General features: G+C 54.3%; 1 protein-coding gene across 18 annotated transcripts in view; it reads right to left on the bottom strand.

Annotated features, from left to right (window-relative positions):
• Positions 1-18,798, bottom strand: part of JAKMIP3 (Janus kinase and microtubule interacting protein 3) — a 116,399-nt gene that overhangs the window by 7,667 nt on the left and 89,934 nt on the right. For 9 of the 18 annotated variants that reach the window (XM_053584351.1, XM_053584352.1, XM_053584349.1 and 6 more), the window contains 3 exons: positions 13,403-13,606; positions 12,571-12,636; positions 10,931-11,880 (listed from right to left, as the gene is read on the bottom strand). In XM_053584351.1, the coding sequence (XP_053440326.1) occupies positions 11,818-11,880; positions 12,571-12,636; positions 13,403-13,606 (333 nt within the window). In that variant the 3' untranslated portion in view covers positions 10,931-11,817. The other 9 variants (XM_053584355.1, XM_053584359.1, XM_053584360.1 and 6 more) reach the window with 3 other exon arrangements.

The following is an 18,798-nucleotide window of genomic DNA, read 5'->3' as shown; positions in this document are numbered from 1 at the left end:
GCTTGGTCCCCATGGCTCCTCTCAGTGCAGCAGTTCTGACCAACTTCCTCCCTTTTTCCAAAGCAGGGAGGGGGCAAGGGAATGGCCCCGGGGCAGGCTGGACACTGGACATCTGTGGGAACAGCACAGTGCCCTGGGCTTGCTTTGCTTGATGCTGGGTGTGCCTGTCTGGGTGTGCTGGAGGTACGTGGTAGTCTGTGATGCTCTTGCTTAAAGGGAGGGGCCCGAGTCTCACAGGATGGAAGGGCACCCACTGGCCCTCTGGGTCCCCACTGGACTTGGTGGTTCTGCCTCTCACCTCTTCCCGCTTTGATCTACATCCTCTTTATGCATGGATGACCCCTGGGCAAGATAGGTGCCATCTGCCTGGGGCTACAGCAGGCTCTGCCCACCTGGAAACACGGCTCCAAGGCTCTGGAGAACAGGGAGGGTCCAAGCTGCCTCTCCACTCACAGGCCACCTCACTGCAGGAGCTGGGGAGTGGGAGGTGGCTTCCCTGACTCTGCCTACTCACTGTTGCAAGAGGTGGGGGCACTGCTCTTCCATTCCCACCCAGAGGCGCTGCCCAAGCATGAGAGGGAGATGGGCAGAGTCAGATAGGAAGCTTCCAGGGCTTTGTTCACAATGCAGGGACAGGCCAAGGCCAGTGCCACTCACTGGCTCTCACTGCATCCCTCTAACCAACTGAGAACCCAGGAGCCCACTGAGCCCACAGTGCCCCAATTCACCAGAGCTGGGAGCTTTAGGTAATGGCCCAAGGGTGTTTAGAAGCCAGCTCAGCCCTGTCCCTCGTGGAGAAAAGGGCCATGAAACTGCCCTGGAGCCACTAATCCAGTGGCCCCTGTTCCAAGTCCTGGGCACCCCCCGGGAAGATGCTCCGGTAGCACATACTCTGATACAAGTATGCTCCTCACTATGGTCTGGCAACCTCATATGCAGACAGAACCTACTGCCCAGCCTCCCAGGCCCCTGCTGAGCACATGCTCAACCAAATGCACAGGTATGTGCACACACACAACCAAACACACAAGTATGTGCACACACACACATAACAAAACAGGTGTGCGCGCACACACACACCAAAATGCACAGGCATGTGGACACTCAACCAAACACACAGACATATGCATGCACACTCAACCAAATGCACAGGCGTGTGCACATACTTGTACAACCAAATGCACAGGAATTACACACACACTCAACCAAATGCACAAGCATGTGCACACACAACCAAACGAACAGGAATAACACACATACAAAATCAAATGCACAAGTGTGTGCACATTGTATGCACAGGCGTGCGTGCACACTCAGAATGTAATGCACAGGAATTGCACACACACTCATAGACTCCAACGCATGCTGCAGCACAGGAGCGTGCATAAATGCACAGACGCTTGCCCCCCTGCACCAGTGCATGCCATCTGCCCACTTATCTGGGTCACAGCAGCTGCTCTCACAGCCTCCTGGGAGTGCCCAGCCAGGTTTTCTGACATGCATGTTCCTAATAAGGACATCTCTCATTAATGGCCTCACGGTCAATGCTAGTGAATGGATCCATGTTGCTTTGCTAAGGTCGCTACAGAGCATGGGACCACTGTCTGCAGGCCTCTGGCTGCACAGAATGAGTTGGACAGTAGAGGGACAAGGGGGAGGGCAACCCCGCTTTCAAGCCAGTTACTTAGTTTCTGTTTGAGATTTTGTGCAAATCACCCAGTCACATCCGAGAAACATCTCTGCCATCAGGTAAAATCGGGAAGATTCTAAGCATAGAGAAGAAAGGAACTGCCCTGGGACCACTAATCCGGTGGCCCCCTGTTCCAAGTCCTGGGCACACCCCCGGAAGATGCTCCAGCACCAACGCACTGGAAGACTCACAGGGCTGTCTAAGCAGCAGCAGAGACCTGCAAATAGCCCCAATGTCCATCAGAGGGGCAGTGAAGCCCCACGGTGAGGTCACATACATGGGTGAATTTCAGCATAGTGAAATCCACAGCAAAAATACATCTTTGTGGCAAAGATTCAAAAGATGGCAAAATTCTGCCTTTTAGAAACATATGTGTCTGCACGGAGCTCTGCACAGAGCTTTTACAGAGAGGGGAGGATGCACCACAGGTCAGAGGTGGGTGTCTGCTGTGGCTACTGGAGCCAGAGATGCCGCGGAAATGAAAGGACAGAGTGGCCAAATGGGCTATTGGCAGCCCGACGGCGAGAGTGGCACACACCAGCATCAAGACTGAGGTGGTTCTATGTGCCTGAACCTGAAGAGTAAGACACTCCTGTGGGGGTGGGGTGGGGGGGGCAAGGACCCTTCTAGCTGCTGGTTCTGAAATGCAGATGTCTCATGACCCCCAGGGGCTGCGAGCACAGATGACCTCAAACGTGAGGGAGCATGGTAGGGTGCCTGGGCAGGGCCTGAATCAGCACCTGGCATCTGGGAGAGCCAGCCCCTAGCTGCAGCCCTGCCTCTGCTTCTGAGAAAGACATGCAGCACTTGGAGGTACTGGGAGGCCCTGGGAGAAGCTGCCCTCCCCGGACAGAGCAGCCTCCATACTGGCTATGCACACCTGGGTGAACCAGTCACAAACACCTGCCCTTTTGTTCCTCTTTATACACAAATTCAATAAAAGGAAATTTCCCTGGATCATGATGGAGTGTGTGAGAGAGATTTTAAACAATAGAGGTTCTCATTCCCTTTGTGCACTGTGCTCATTCACTGCAGGGGAGTCTGAAGAGCAGCTGAGCCCTGGATCTTAAAAATGACGAATGGCCGTCATCTCTGGCCTGTTTGGGAGGCAGTACAGTGAACGTCTGGGGCCAAGCTTAGAAGGAGCAGCCACTCACTGGCATTCAGGCGCCTGCTTCATTGGGAGCTGTAAATCTGAATCTGCTGACAGTTAATCTAACACATCTCAAGTTCCAGACCGGAGCTGGGATAGGAGCTGGCCCTGGAGACCCATCCCCAGCCCAGGCCCACGTGGGGCCAGACATGCTGGCTTGGCAGACTCAGGGGACATCAGCAGCACCCACGCCAGCATGCAGAGACAGTGGGGGGACACTCAAGCCAACACTGTGCTGACCACAGAGCCAGGCAGAAGGGATTTCAATCAAAAAAGAGGATGAATTGTTCATGATGGGACTAGAAAGGGCCAAGGACATCTGGGTTGGACATATGTGTGCAGAAGGTGACCTTGAATCCATTCTGGGCCCCAGATGAAAAAATTAACTCACCCGTAGTCATGGGTATTTTAAATCTAAAACATGAAACCCTTAAGGTTCTCAACCTTCCTAATGCCATGACCCTTCAATACAGTTCCTTGTGTTGTGGTGACCCCTAATTTTATGGTTGGGGTCACCACAACGTGAGGAACTGTATTAAAGGGTTGCAGCATTACGAAGGTTGAGAATCACTGCCTTAAGGAAACGTGGGAGAAAATAACTGTAACATTGAGTTAGGCGAAGTTTTCTTAGTTCTAACACCAAAAACATGCAACCCATTTCTTAACAGTTGACACATTAGACTCCGTTAGAGTTAAGAACTTCCGCATCTCAAAAGACACACAAGAGAACGAAAGGACAGAGAAGAGGCTGGAAGAAAACACTTTGGAGAGCGTATCTGCTGACGGCATGTGCCGGTATATATGAAGAGCCCTCAAAACCCCACAACAAGCAAGCAAATGACCCACTTCAGAAATGGGCAAAAGACTTGAACATTTCACTGAAGAGGATAGATGGAGGCAAGCCCACCCACGGAATGATGCTCAGTGCCACTGGAGAGACGCACCTTCAAACCAAGTAAGATGCCACTCTCCACCCTATGGGAATCAACACAGCGTGTGGGCGAGGGTGTGCGTGCAGCAGCAGGGGGCCGTGCGCTGCCAGTGGGAGGCAGAGCAGCCCAGCTCCTTACAAAATTAAACACTCTTATCATATGGCTCAACAATCCCAGTCCTCAGGATTTACCCTAGACAAATGAAAACTTGCATTCATACAAAAGCCTGGTCATGAATATTTGCGCCAGTTCTGCTCATAATTGTCAAAAACTGGAAACAACCCAAATGTCTTTCAGCTGGGGACTGGTAGGCTGTGTTATTACACAGACTGGCCAGACACTCAGCACCGAGATGGGAAACCTGCCCAGCCACACAGCAACACAGAGGAACCTTAAACGGGTTTTGCTGTAAGCATAGCTGGATCTCAAAGCTACATGCATGTAACCCCATGTATGTAACTCGGAAGTGGCAAAACTGAACTGGTGGAAACAGACCAGGGTTGCTGACGGGAGGGGTGGGGTGGCTCACAGCAAGATCAGCAGGAGGGGTCTGGGATGGTCTGTTCTGTGCCTGTGGTGGGCATGCACGTTGCCTGTGTGCTGACACTGGACAACAATCACAGTTTCATTGATTTTAGTCAATTTTACTATGTGTTATTTTTTTTAAAAATCAGTATGTGGAATAAACCCAAATTCGAGTACAGGCTATAGAAAGGAACCCAACCATAATAGAAATTAGACATCACTACCCTGGAGAGAGTGGAAAGAAAAGAATGAATCTAATTTGGATGACAGGCTGGACTCTGTGAGGCTCAGGGCAAGCTGCGCTGTGCACAGATGCCGTGTGCTGGTTTCTCAGCAGGTGCCAGTTAAGAATTCCCAAACAGCCTCGTGTGTGTGCCAGGGTTGAACAAACAAGCAGATACATCACAGGCCATGAGGGCCAGTGTCACACCACTGTGTGACAAGTGAGGAAGAGAGGGAGGCCAGGAAGAGCCCTGTGCTGGTGGCCCAGAGTTGGAGATGTCAGCATGAACTCGTGGCTTTGCAGTAGAGAGACAGATGGTAAAGGAAGGGACAGCGATGTGTGGCCACTCGTGGGTTAGTACACACACACCTCCAAGCTCCGTCTGAGAGGGCCCCGCAATAATGTCACCCCAGAAGCAATGAGTGCACCCAGATCCACAGATCTTGGTTTCTAAACACACCTTCTCTACGCAGTGACTCCAGGCTTGGGACAGGGACACCGCAAGGTCAGCCTGGAGCATCTCGTGGTGACAGGAAGGAAGGAAGCACTCACCCCAAGCAGGGGTCCTCACACTTTTTAAACAAGGGGCCAGTTCACTGTCCCTCAGACTGTTGGAGGGCCGGACTATAATTAAAAAAAAAAAACTGAACAAATTCCTATGCACACTGCACATATCTTACTTTGAAGTAAAAAAAAAAATGGGAACACATACAATCACATGCCAATCACACTTCACCCCAAGGAGTGAAGTGTGGAAGGGGCCAGGCACCCCCCTGAAGGAGCAGCCTGAGTCAGAGACAGCGGACAGCAGTGCAGGACAGATCAGCTGGCCACATGTGCATGGGGGTGTGAGTGACGAGGCAAATGAAGAAAGAGGGGCAAAGGGACAGAACAGGCCTCATTAGGAGGAAGGACAGGGCAGGAACCACCATAGCAACTCCCAGGGAAGATGGCTGCAGGAAAGGCCTGCCAACTTTCGGGCTGTGGTTTGGACACAGGCTTTTCGGCCCCCTCAAATCCCATGTTGAAACTTGAGCCCTGATGTTGGAGGCATATGGGTCACGGGAGCAGACCCCTCATGAATGGCTCAGTGGCATTTTCACTCTTCGTCCCCAAGAGAACTGGTTGTTGAGGGGAGCCTGGCATCTCCCTGCACACACTCCCCCTCTCACCATGAAATCTCTGCACAGGTGGCCCCTGCCCCTTTTGCCCTACGTGGAAGCTCCCGAGGCCCTTAGAGGCAGCAGATGCTGGTGGCGGGTGTCTGGTGCAGCCCGCAGACCTGTGACCCCAATAAACCTCTTTTTGTTGCGAAATGCCCAGACTTGGGCTTTCTTTTGCAGGGGTGTCCAACCTTTTCTTCCCCTCTGCTGCACATTGGAAGAATAAGAGTTGTCTCAGGACACACGTCAAATACACAAACCCTAAGGAAGGCTGATGAGCTAAGAGAAGGTCCACGTATACTTTTCATGATATCTGGCACCACAGATAAGCAAAAAAAGCCCTCGGAAAATCAGCATGTGGCCCGTGGGCCAAAGGTTGGACACCCCTGCTTTATGGCAGCACAAATGCACAAGATGCTAAAATCAATCAGCAAAAGGTTAAGGAAAAGTAAGATTTTTCCAGTTTCATTTACCCTCCATACGCATTAATTATAAAGGACGCTTTTCAGTGGCAATGCCGGCAGCTACCTCCTTAGCCAGCGGATTGAGGGAAAGATACACAGCAGTCAAATACGTCAACATCAGGTGCCCCAACACTGGTATGCTTGCCGAAAACATACAACCTCAAAATAATCCTGAGGAAACATCTGGCAAATCACACTGCCAAGGTCGAGGGTGATGAGAGAGCAGAGAAACTTCACGAGTGGAGGATGATTAAATGCAACGTGGGATCCCAGAATGAAAGGGGACATTTCCCAGGAGAAAAACTGGCAAAACCTGAATTAAGTCTGTGGATCAGTTAAGTTTTGAAAGTGTCCTATGAAGGAACAAGATGTTAAGGCTGGCGTGATTGTGGCCACAGCTCGGCAGCCCCTCAGAGGAGCTGGGGAGGCACCTCTCCTCCCCTCACACCACTGAACAAACTCAAAGGGTCTTTGTCACTCCCTGCAGCCGGTTCCTGGGAGCTGCCCTTGTTCCCCGTTCCACTAGAGGTAATTACTGCCGGGTGACTCGGACTCGGTGAGCGTCCCAGGTCTCATACAACAGCTTGACGCCAGCCACGTCAGTTTCCTACTCAGCCCACTGCTCACAAGTGTGGCTAGCCACGTGGATTTGCTTCTCCTGGGTGGCTCTGCATCCAGCCAGCCTCTGAGCATGTCTGACCCTGAGGCTGCTCTACAGTGTAGACCTGAGGCAGGCAGCACAGTCACCTCCACTGCCCTTCCCTGATGAGAGGCTGGCATCCCCACCCTGACCTGGGACATCAGCACCTGGGAGTACCAAGTTGGAGTCACCTCCCGTCCAGTAACCACGAGACAGTGCCAGCGCCATCCATGGGGGACGTCCATCTGTGTCTGGGCCCTACAGGTCACCAAGGCAGCTGCCAAGAGGGGCTGGCTCCCAGAGAAGACCACCACCCCACCCCTGTGCTCCCAGCTCTCACAGCACTGCGTCCAGCCAGCCTCTGAGCGTGTCTGACCCTGAGGCTGCTCTATAGTGTCCAGTGCCCAAGCCGACCCCACAATCTCCACGGCATCTGAAGGCAGACAGCACAGTCACCTCCACTGCCCTTCCCTGATGAGAGGCTGGCATCCCCACCCTGACCATGCCAACATCAGCACCTGGGAGTACCAAGTTGGAGTCACCTCCCGTCCAGTACCCACGAGACAGTGCCAGCACCATCCATGGGGGACGTCCATCTGTGTCTGGGCCCTACAGGTCACCAAGGCAGCTGCTAAGAGGGGCTGGCTCCCGGGGAAGACTACCACCCCACCCCTGTGCTCTCAGCTCTCACGGCTCAAGTCACAGAGTGGCCTGGATGGTCCAGTGCCCCACTTTGAGGGGAGAATGATACTGACAGGGCAGAAGTGACCCCACTGCCCAGGATGGCATCCCCCAGGCCTCGGGACCAAGTAACCACATAGGCAGTCATTGCTGTGCTGAATGGCACTCACGCCTGGCAGGTGCCTTCTGAGGCTGGGTGGAGCTCAGCAGGCTGTGCTGCCACTGACCTGCTCAGCAATGCAGACTCCATGCTTGGCACTGCAGCACTCTGCAGAGCACAGGCCCAGCAAGCGGGACAGCCCACTGGAAGGCACCCCCCAGTGGCAGGTGGCAGGATCGCCCTCTCGAGGCTGGCAGTGGGCACCCTGGGACAGGGCTGGGCCGAGTGGGCTTCCTGCCACCAAGAGTGGGCCCAGCCAATGAACTCTCTGGGCCAAGAATGCACCTGTGCACACCTGAGAACACCTGCTGCCCGGGGGCCACACACTCTAGAGGTATGCCTCTAAGAACACACCCTGATGAGGCGCCAAGGACATGCACAGGAACCTGCAGGAGACGGTGTGTCCCAGTACCACAAGGGCCTCCTCCCCTTCTTCTCCCCCCTCCCATAAGCCTTGTCCCGCAGATGGGAAGAGAGCTGAGTCACAGCCCCCTGTCCTGTCCCCACCCTCTGTGCGCCCCCAGCCAGCCCCATGACAGCCCTCACCGAGTTCCACAGGGGGCACCCAGGCTCTGGTCAGTGCCAGGAGAGGCAACCTCACCAGGACCACTGCCCCACAATGAAGGGGAGCCAAGCCGCTCCTGAGGCCCCCACCACCACAGGAGGAGTATCTGCACCCCCCATCGGCAGGTCTCTGGGGACTGAGGGAGATGTCACCATGGGGGTTCTGCCTCTTCTGACAGCTGCTGCTGCACCTGAGGCTGAGAGGGGCTGGGTGGGTCCCCTTCACCCCTGGGAAACACTTCCTGGCTCTGATGGGACAGAAGGGGTGGCCAAAGAGTCCTACTGAGCTCACCACTCAAGATGTGCAGGGGTCCTACTGAGTCTGGGGTCAGGGCCACAGGCACAGATTACCCCATAGCACAAAGTAGGGAGTATCTGCCCTTGTGGGCTCTGGGAGAGGTGGGATAGGGGCCAGGCAGGCCGAGGATGGCAGGAAAGGCTGATGTGCAGGGGTCTTGCTGAATCTGGGCCAGGGATGTGCAGAGGTCCTGCTGAGTCTGGAGTCAGGGTCATAGACACAGCTTGCCCCATAGAACAAAGTAAAGAGCCTCCATCCTTGGCAGCTCTGGGAGTGGCGGGATGGGGGGGTGGAACAGGCAACAGAGGATGGAAGGAAAGGCTGAGTGCACAGGAGACCAACTGGCTTCCAGGGAGGCAGTGCAGCCACCTTGTGGCTCAGGTACATTCTCTTGGGCATTCACAGTGCCTCTGGTGGCTGTGGGCAGGGACAAGGGCTGAGGCATAGGACTCCTGCAACGGGAAGGTGCAGGACTTGGCTGCACACTCCCCACCCTCTGCAGGGGGAGCGAAGCCAAGTCACACACCACGTGGGCCAGGATCAGCAGGCCAGGAAGCAGGTCACCACATAGGGCAGAGCGGACAGGCTGCTTCTGCTGGGTACTGCTGTTGCTCACCTGTGAGGCCCCAGGCCACAGGCTCTTCCTCCCGCTGCAGAAAGGACAGGCAGCCTCTGCTGGGCATGACCGTTGCTCACCTGTGAGGCTCTGGGCCACAGGCTCCTTCTTCCGCTACAGGTGCCTCCGTCCTCACCCCGCTGGGCACTGCTCTTGCTCCTCAGCTTGTCTGTGGCCCACGGGCTTGGGCCTCCCAACGAAGGGTTCCCAGGCTGGATGGTGCCTGGTGCCCAGGGCCTCTGAGATCCTGGACTGCGCTGCCTCTGGCTTCCATGTTCTTCGAGGTCAGCCTCCCTCTGGCTGGCTCTGCACCTCCTGTCCCACTCCAGCACCAGGATCCCTCCCTGCTCTGCTCAGTCTACCATTCTCCTGGCTGACCTTCGGGGAGGGATTTTGGCCTTGCTGCCTTCGGGTGTGTAAGGAGGCAGAGGGCTGATGGCTCTGGGTGGCCAGTGGTGGCCACAGCTCTCTTTCCCCGGGAGACAAGGAAAAAAATAGGCCGGGTGTGGATTTGTTCATCAGTGTGGAGCCCAGCGGTGAGGCACGACATCGTCCTGGTACACAGAGGAGCCACAGGGAACCCTCCTGAGGACCATGCCAGAGGAACCCTCCTAGGGCCCCAGGACGGTTACCCCCAGGACACAGCTGCCTTTGTCCCTGGGGAGCGGTCCGTGCTGTTTCTGAAAATCTTCCTCCAGACACAGGCAATGTTTACTGTGGGAACCGAGAGAGGGAGGGTATGGGTGGGCGGTGCTCCTGCCCAGAAGCGGCTCTTGCCCTGCTCGGCAGGGGACACCACACATCCTTGCAGCAGGGATGGGGCTACAGCCAAGGACAGGCCTCTCCCAGAGAAGCCCCAAGAAGTCAGCAAAGTGAGTTCTAACTCTGGCTTATCCCAAGTGGACGGGCTCAGCCCCATCCAAAGTGCCTGGCCCTCTTCTTCCACAGGACAGGCACACAGAGACCAAATCCGCTGGGGTCTTCAGGTTGGAGACACTGTGTCCTGTTCTGTTGCCACAACCTACTGCTTTCTGGTCCCAAGGGAGGAACAGGGGCCAACTCCTCCAGGGGCTGGAGAGAAGAAACATAGAGAACAGCCGTCAGGGAGACTGCACTCTGCCGGCCAGTGTAAAGAGGCTGAAGGGGCAAGGGGCTGCATGGCCAGAATGACCCCTGCACCCAGAGGAAGGTCCTCTCGGGGCCCTCTGAGGGGTAGAAGCCTGAGGCCCGAGGTCAGTGTCACTTCCTCCTCTTCCTCCCCTCTTATTTGGAAAGGAAGCAATGATTGAATGTTGGTATGTGGCCTTTGCTGCAGGTGACAGCTGTGACCCTGCACTCTAGAGCTGGAGGCCAGTGGCATGGCAGGGGACTAGTGCACTCCTGGGTACAGCCTGTGCTCAGCAGCACATGGGAACAACTGAGTTCTCCTGGCACCGCTTCCTGCCCAGGTGCCGCAAAATCAGGGGAGAACCGTGAGACGTGAACATATGAGCTTCTCCCACACCAGCAAGGTGTCGGCCCTGCTCTCCTTCTGGAGAAGGTCCAGTGACCTGGAAGCCTTGGACAGAATCCTGACCCAGAGAGGACATGGGCAGCTTCCTAACTGCCCGGACAGAGCTCGGGTTGGTGCCTGCGTGGGCAGCAGACTGGTGGGCAGCTCCCGGCTGGCAAGGGCCGAGGAGGTCTCCCAGAAGGCAGAGGGGACCTGCCAGACCTGGTCCTGAGATACTCACCACGTCAGGGTGCCAAGATGAGCTACGACCAGAGAATGAAAGCTAAGGAGAAAAATAAGAACAAAAATAAAAACTGAAAGGGTAAGGGGAGGATGGAGAAACAGAAGAAAAGAAAGAGAAAAAAGAGTTTGTAGCACTTCTGACAAGAAACACATCTGATTACAGACAGACCAAGACAGAGCTGCAGGCTGCAGAGAGGACCAGGGTTAGGAACCTGAGCCCAGGACGCTGTAGGAATCCCCTGCGTCAGAGGTGACGATGCTGCCAGCCCTGGGACGTGCTGGGGGACTCTGCACCATGCAGAGTTGGCCATGGGTGCCAGCTGGGGGCTGCACACCCAGCGTGCTCCTAGCACGCCAAGGGAAGCCTCTTGGGGACTCAGTTTCCTGCTCTGTGAGGTGACGCCCATCACTGAGACCTGCCTCAGGAGTTCATGGACAGGGTGCTCAGTGGCTGCCAATAAGACAAAAGTCTTATTGAAAGACATGCCATGTGCCCAGCACACGAGAGCACACCCTTGACAACATTTGGGCCTCAGTCCTATCCTGAGAACAAAGTACAACCAACACCTGAGTGGATGGAACACCTGGTCCTCATTTGGACTGCGGGTTGGGGCGCAGACCGATTTAGACCAAGAGACTCCAGCAATGAAATCGATGTTTGCTTTGAGAGAGAGACCTTGCACTCCTTGAAGCTCGGGCCCCAAGAACTGCACGTCCCCTCCTGGCCTCACCGGGCTCCTGGCTGTGCCAGGAGGGGGAAAGGTCGTGCCCTACACACCACTCAGGGCTCTGTCATGGTGGATTTGCACCACAATGGCTCTGCAGGTGGCTGCAAAATGCCCAGGAGAGGGAACAGTTCTGGTCACTGTGGAGTAGGGGCTGGTGGAGGTGGGAGGGCTGGCCTGCTGTCAGGGGCCCGCTGTCCAGAGGGCTGCGTCTCTCCCGGCAAGCCTAGGGATCTGTGGGCTCTTCCTCAGGCAGGGACCAAGCACGTGCTGACCACAGGGAGCTCGTACCTGACACCAGCCTCCTGTTCCTTCCAGAAGGGACAAGAGAAAGGGGTGTCCCACTGTCCACTTAATGTTCAGCAGGAGCTGGTCACTTTGGTGAGATCCGCCCCCCAGGCAGGACCAATCAGGAGACCCTAGTCAGCAGTCTGACCCCTAGAAACTGCCCTAACAGCCAGTGAGTCCTCCAGGAGGGAGAGGGCTCTCTCTGGCCCTTGCTGCAGCTGGACTCAGGGAGCACCAAGTCTGGTCATGTGTGCAGACAGAACAGCACAGCTCGATTCTTATTGTGCTGATGACTACCCTTGAGGGGAAAGTCCACAATCAGGCTTTCAGGGACTCAAATTTTAGAACAATGCACTTGATGAACTTGGAGGGATGAAATGCTTCAGCACAGCTCTGGCACAAGCAGTGGGAGGAGCCTGGGGCAGTGACACACTCGGAGCTCTAGGCTCTGGGTGGGCCCTTATGCCACACAGAGGGCTCCTCTGAGCCTCACAGCTGGGCCGTGCATCAGGGGCTCCTGCCTCCTGCTCCAGAGTCCTGGTAGCTACCACCCCAAACCTTCCTGCTCATCTCTGCCCTGCAGCCTGGGCGCCGCTCCAGGCACCTGGTTACCAGCCCTCTGCTCCCCCTCACGCCCAAGGAGCCTCCATGCCCTTCTGTCTTGCCCTACGAGCTCCAGGAACAGACTGGCCCCGGATTTACGTTATTTTTACCTTCTCTTCCAGTTCCTTTATCTGTCTCTTCTGACCTTCTATTCTCTCTTCTAATTCTTTAATTCTCTGCAATAGTAAAAGAACATCTCAGTAATCAAGAGTACTTGGGAAACAAGTGGCAAAAAGCCCTTTCAAATTTGCTGTTGTTTATTTGGTGGACAAATAGTCATGGATCAGCTGGCACGTGGGGAGGCTCTGGCCCCTGTGGCCTGTGGCTGGTAGTGGGGACACAAGCTGTGCTGTCTGCGGTGTCCCTCCAACCAGAGAGTGGAAGGCCCCCCCCCCATGGCCACACTTCCTGTGCGGGTATGACACCCTTCCGCCTCCCACAACTTCACACCAAAAATTGCATCACCAGACACCCAAGGAAAGGGTAAGGAATTAATTCACCCAAACATTCTTATGGCTGAGGGTCGAACAGCCAGGGATAACAGACAGGCAGAGAACTTTCCTTAAGAGGGTGACACCTGTGCCTGGGACCCCACAAGCTGCTGATTTCTGCCCACAGTCCACCCACAGGATGAAGGGGGCTGCTGGGCGTCCTCACCTGGATACCCCAGGGACTAAAGAGCCTCCCCAGGGAGGCTAACGGGGGCTGGTAGCCTGTGCCTAATACCTGCTCACTAAGGTCACAGTGACGCAAACCCAATGTGATCATTTACCCAAAATTGCAAGTGGAAACTTTGGCCTGTGGTGTGGCTGGCTAACAGGCAACACATCGATAAGGGCCACTAGAGGGTGTGGCCACGGAAGGTGTGGCCACAGGAGGCCCAGCCTGGCTCTCGACACCCCACCCCTTCGCAGCAGGTTGGAGTCCAGCCCACGCGCCCACCTGCTGTGCCCCCTGCAGCAACTCCATGCGCTCCCGCAGGATCTGGGCATCCCGCTCACGCAGCTCGCTCAGGACCTGGCGCTTCCACTGCTCCACAGCCACCTGGAGCTTCTCTCTCTCCTCCTCCGACAGCAGCCCAGCCACTTTGGCCCCAGCCTCCTGCTGCAGGGCGTCGTATAGCATGGCTTCCAGCTCCAGGATGTGCTGCAGGGAGGGGGACAGCTCAGGTCCCTTGGGGAAGGGGCCAGTGCTCCCAGGTCCCAGCTGCACAGCCTAAGTTGCAGGAGAAGTGGGGGTGTGCAGTGTGGGGGTCAGACCCCCACCCACAAGAAGATGGAGAAGTAAGGTTGTCAGGGCAGGTAAGAGCTGGAGCACATGGGCTGCGGGCTGAGGCCATGAGGTGGGGTCTCGGGAGGATGGAGCTATGGCCAGGCCAACCAGGGAGCCAGGCGGGTCACCTCTGAGCTGTTTCCCAATTGTTCAATTCATGGATCATTTGCCATGACTCAAAAGCCAAACTATATATCTTGTTATAAACAGGATTTACAGATTTCACGCAGAACACTTTTAAACTTTCTCCTTTGGAAATTTTATTGATTCAATCTTTTAGTGAACTACAAAAGGCCTTTCTTGCCATCAAAAATGTAACATCTTCAGAAATAAATATTTCTTTTCTTCAGGCAAGATAATTATGAAAATCCCTTTTGATTTAGTAGAAATTTCAGGAAATGGAGAAAAAGACCTTTTGTAGCTTCAGTTACAATTTATTGTTCTTGACAGCCAAAAAATAAAACATCCCCAGCTGTCACATCCAGCTCACATGCCCACATCAACTGTTACTTCTTGGCAGAAAAGCTCAGTGAACCCGAGAAGCTACAGGGAGTCAGCCTCGCACGGCCTCACACACACCTGGTGATGGACAGGTCTGCAAGCCCTGCCTAAGACCCCAGAGGACAAGTGATGGGCCACCCGGAGGGCCCACTCTCCAGAGAGCCGCCATCCCACTGAAGGGAGCACCCTGTGTCCTGCACAGCCCTTGCGGGTCCTGCACTCAGAGTAGAACCTGCAGGAATCCCCAGGACCCCCAGGTTGCTGCTCACCAGGGCACTCTGGCTCCGTCTGCCCCACTCTGGGGAAAGGTGAGGAACAGGGGAGCCCAGGCTCACTGTCCAGGGAAAGTGCAAGGATTCAATGGCCAAGCAGGGAAACAAAGGAAGGACAACAAAGTGGGGGCCTTCCTGCAGGACATGCAGAGAGAGGGCCCACGCATCACACAGAAGTGGCCCCCCAGCATCACACAGGACGTGGCCCCCAGCATCACACAGGAAGTGGCCCCCCAGCATCACAGGAAGTGGCCCCCAGCATCACACAGGAAGTGGCCCCCCAGCATGACATAGGAAGTGGCCCCCCAGCATCACACAGGAAGTGGCCCCCCAGCATCACAGGAAGTGGCCCCCAGCATCACACAGGAAGTGGCCCCCCAGCATCACACAGGAAGTGGCCCCCCAGCATGACACAGGAAGTGGCCCCCCAGCATCACACAGGAAGTGGCCCCCCAGCATCACACAGGAAGTGGCCCCCAGCATCACACAGGACGTGGCCCCAGCAGCAAACAGGAAGTGGCCCCCAGAATCACACAGGAAGTGGCCCCCCAGCATGACATAGGAAGTGGCCCCCCAGCATCACACAGGAAGTGGCCCCCCAGCATCATAGGAAGTGGCCCCCAGCATCACACAGGAAGTGGCCCCCCAGCATGACACAGGAAGTGGCCCCCCAGCATCACACAGGAAGTGGCCCCCCAGCATCACACAGGAAGTGGCCCCCAGCATCACACAGGACGTGGCCCCAGCAGCAAACAGGAAGTGGCCCCCAGAATCACACAGGAAGTGGGCCCCCAGCATGACATAGGAAGTGGCCCCCCAGCATCACACAGGAAGTGGCCCCCAGCATCACACAGGACGTGGCCCCAGCAGCAAACAGGAAGTGGTCCCACAGCATCACACAGGACGTGGCCCCCCAGCATCACACAGGAAATGGCCCCCAGCATCACACAGGAAATGGTCCCCCGGGGTCACACAGGAAATGGCCCCCAGCATCACACAGGAAGTGCCCCCCTAGAATCACACAGAAAATGGCCCCCAGCATCACACAGGAAGTGGCCCCCAGCATCACACAGGACGTGGCCCCAGCAGCAAACAGGAAGTGGTCCCACAGCATCACACAGGACATGGCCCCCCAGGATCACACAGGAAATGGCCCCCAGCATCACACAGGAAATGGTCCCCCGGGGTCACACAGGAAATGGCCCCCAGCATCACACAGGAAGTGCCCCCCTAGAATCACACAGAAAATGGCCCCCAGCATCACACAGGAAGTGGCCCCTCAGTATCACATGGGAAGAGCCCCCCAGCATCACACAGGAAATGGCCCCCAGCCTCGCACAGGAAGTGGCTCCCCGGCATCACACAGGAAGAGGCTTCCCTATTGGTCATGGCACATCAATGCCAGGTCCCACGAGCACCCTGCAGCCCCTAGTGGGCTGTGTCATGCTGATCTACTGAGCAGTTGGCTGCTGCCTGAGGCCCAAAGTGGTGTCAATGGTGGAGGTGACAGAGAGAAATGGCTTTAGTGAAAGGACACTCTAGAAATGTTACTAGAGACAAGGTCTCCAGTCTGCTTGGGTGCCCAGTGGGACATGTGCTCACAGGGTACAGGTGGGCCATCTTAAGGCCCTCACAAGCGGAGCTCTCCAAGTTCTGGAGATGCACTACCACTCTGGTCACAGCTCACTAGACCCCTCCAGAGGGATTCAGGCCCTGGGTGTTACTCAAATGCAGCCTGACAAATGGGAATCATGATGTGTCATCAGGGCTGAAAGGGTGGGTGGCTGAGGAGAGGAAGCCAGAGAGGCTGGCTGCTGTCTGGGAGAACAGCAAAGTATAGTCCCTCCTTTATTTCACATACACGCACACACACACACACACGGTTACACCTCGCAGTAATGCTGGAAGAACACACTGGAGTTTTTGGTATAATCTCAGGAAGGAAGAACTTGAAATTAAGACATAAAACTTAGAGGCCATCACCTTCTAAGCATTACAAAGATTCTTCTAGGCCCTCCAAGCAATGGTCAAAATCAAAGAACAACTGACATCCCGGGGAAAACATTTCCAGTAGATGACAAAGGAGGGAAAGGCCAATATAATGGGGAAGTGGGGAAAGGAAACAAGCAGGTATGAGAGATACAAATGGCATGGAGTCTCAGGCACATGTGCGAGGCTTCGAGCTAACTGAGAGACACGCCTGATTCAGCCAAACCAGGCAGCTGGGAGCCAACTTTCCCTGCCCAGACCCAGGAGGATCCAAACATTTGCTAACACACCATGGTGGGTGCTGAGGTATAAGCTGTACCAACTATGGGGAAATAAAATTGGTAACTCCTAAAAAATCTTCAGTGTGCACAGCCTTTGGCCAAGCAAAAGAACTCTTCCTACAGATAGACAGATAGATGAGGTCTGACAATGAAGTCCATGAACTTGCCACCAGGCACTTACATTAGCAGCACTGTACAAACAACTCAGGTTTTATAACCTTGACATATCAGTGTCTCACAGCTGTGTTTGTGTCAATGTGTGGCAGTGTCTTGCTGAGTAGTGCTCATTATAGTTACGTGTTTCTGTGTGTCATTGCAAGAACCTCGAAGCTTGAATTAGAGCAATGAAAAAACATTACATTTCTTATGTAACTTGGCAAGAGTGGAAGTGAAATCAGGACAAGTCTATGGGGATAATGCCATGAAGAAAACAGCAGTGTACAAGTGGGTTAAATGTTTTTCTGAGGAGAGAGAAAGCATCACTGATGAGAGGTCGGGGTGGCCAGTAATGAGCAGAACTGATGGAAACACTGCAAAAATTCATCGAGTTGTGTGTCAAAATTGTTGGCTGACTGTGAGAAACATAGAAAACCAAGTAAACATCAGTAGAGAAACAGGAAAACTTAACTGAAAATCTTGGCCAACAACTCAGGGCTCTTGCTTCACGACAATGCACCAGCTCATACCCCACTGTCCGTGAGGGAGTTTTTAGCCAGCAAACAAATAACTGTATTGGAACACCCTCCAAGCTCACCTGATCTGGCTCCCAGTGACTTTTTTCTTTACTCAAAGGTAAAGGAAACATTGAAAGGAAGACATTTTGATGACATTCAGGATAGCAAAGACAATATGACAACAGCTTTTAATGGCCATTCCAGAAAGAGTTCCAGAATTACTCTGGATGGCAGAGTAGATGCTGGCATCAGTGCAAAGCTCCCCAAGGGGAGTACCTCAAAGGCGACAGTGGTGGTACTCAGCACTGAGATGTGTATTACTTTTTCTAGGTTAAGTCTGCAAACTTAATTGTTAGATCTTATGTTTGTACGCCGAGATGTCAGAAACGCGTACAAATTGCTACGTTGCTGGTGATAATGGAAGTATGGACAGAACCCAATGTCCACAATCAGTGGCTAATAAACAAGGCTGTGCTCACACCAAGTTACTCCTCAGACAGGCAGGAAACGCTCCAACTGTGCACGGTCAGTGGGAGGCAGGTAAGGGAAGCAGGTGCGGAAGGCAGGTGTGTGCAACCGGTACCAACACCGCTCCGGTTTCAAGGCTGTCCACGCAAAGTTGTGAGAGCACACGTATGTGTGTGGTTCTGCCCCGCACTTCCAGGGAGATGTTGAGGACTGGTAAGACGGTCCTCTCTGTCAGGAGGCCTGGGGTCTGGAGAGCAGAGACAGGAACCAAACATCCTTTCCTATCTTTAAAATTTTATGCCCTTTGCATGATTACTACTTCTAATAAGAAATTACAGAAGGCAAGCTATAAACAGGTAGATGGAAGGGATCCCAATTTTGTAACAGTGTTGTATGTATCCATGTGTATCCATCCTAAAATGAACCCAGTAGAAAGAAAGAAACCAGTGTCCTCCATGTCCTGGCACTTGATGGATGTTTTTCTTCCTTGTATTTTTCTGTGTTGTAAATCAGAATTTGTACATTCATGATTCCTTAATTCAGAATAAAAGCAGTATTAAAAAAAGAAGTATATTTCTTTCCTTCCTTCCCTATCTCAAGTTTGGCTGGATTTGAAAATCTGCGCTCTACCCTGCCCCGCTCACCTTTCCTCTTCATTAACTCAGCAGGCCTTGTGCTGGACTGGAAGATGCATGTGGCCCCTTCCTCTTAGGAGGACAGACCCACCGCTTTGTGGACCCAAAGGGACTGGTGCACATCAGGATTCACACTGGCTGGGAACAGTTCCCCAGCAGGGGTGCGATGCTGCGCTGAGATGTGAACCATCGGTGAGGGACAAGTAGGAGAAGGGAAGGAGGTGCACCAAGAGGAGGGGACAGCAG

Source organism: Nycticebus coucang, chromosome 3, assembly GCF_027406575.1.
Source record: "Nycticebus coucang isolate mNycCou1 chromosome 3, mNycCou1.pri, whole genome shotgun sequence".
NCBI lineage: Eukaryota > Metazoa > Chordata > Mammalia > Primates > Lorisidae > Nycticebus > Nycticebus coucang.
The sequence above is the reverse complement of the archived record's forward strand: the minus strand, read 5'-3'. Positions and strand labels throughout refer to the sequence as shown.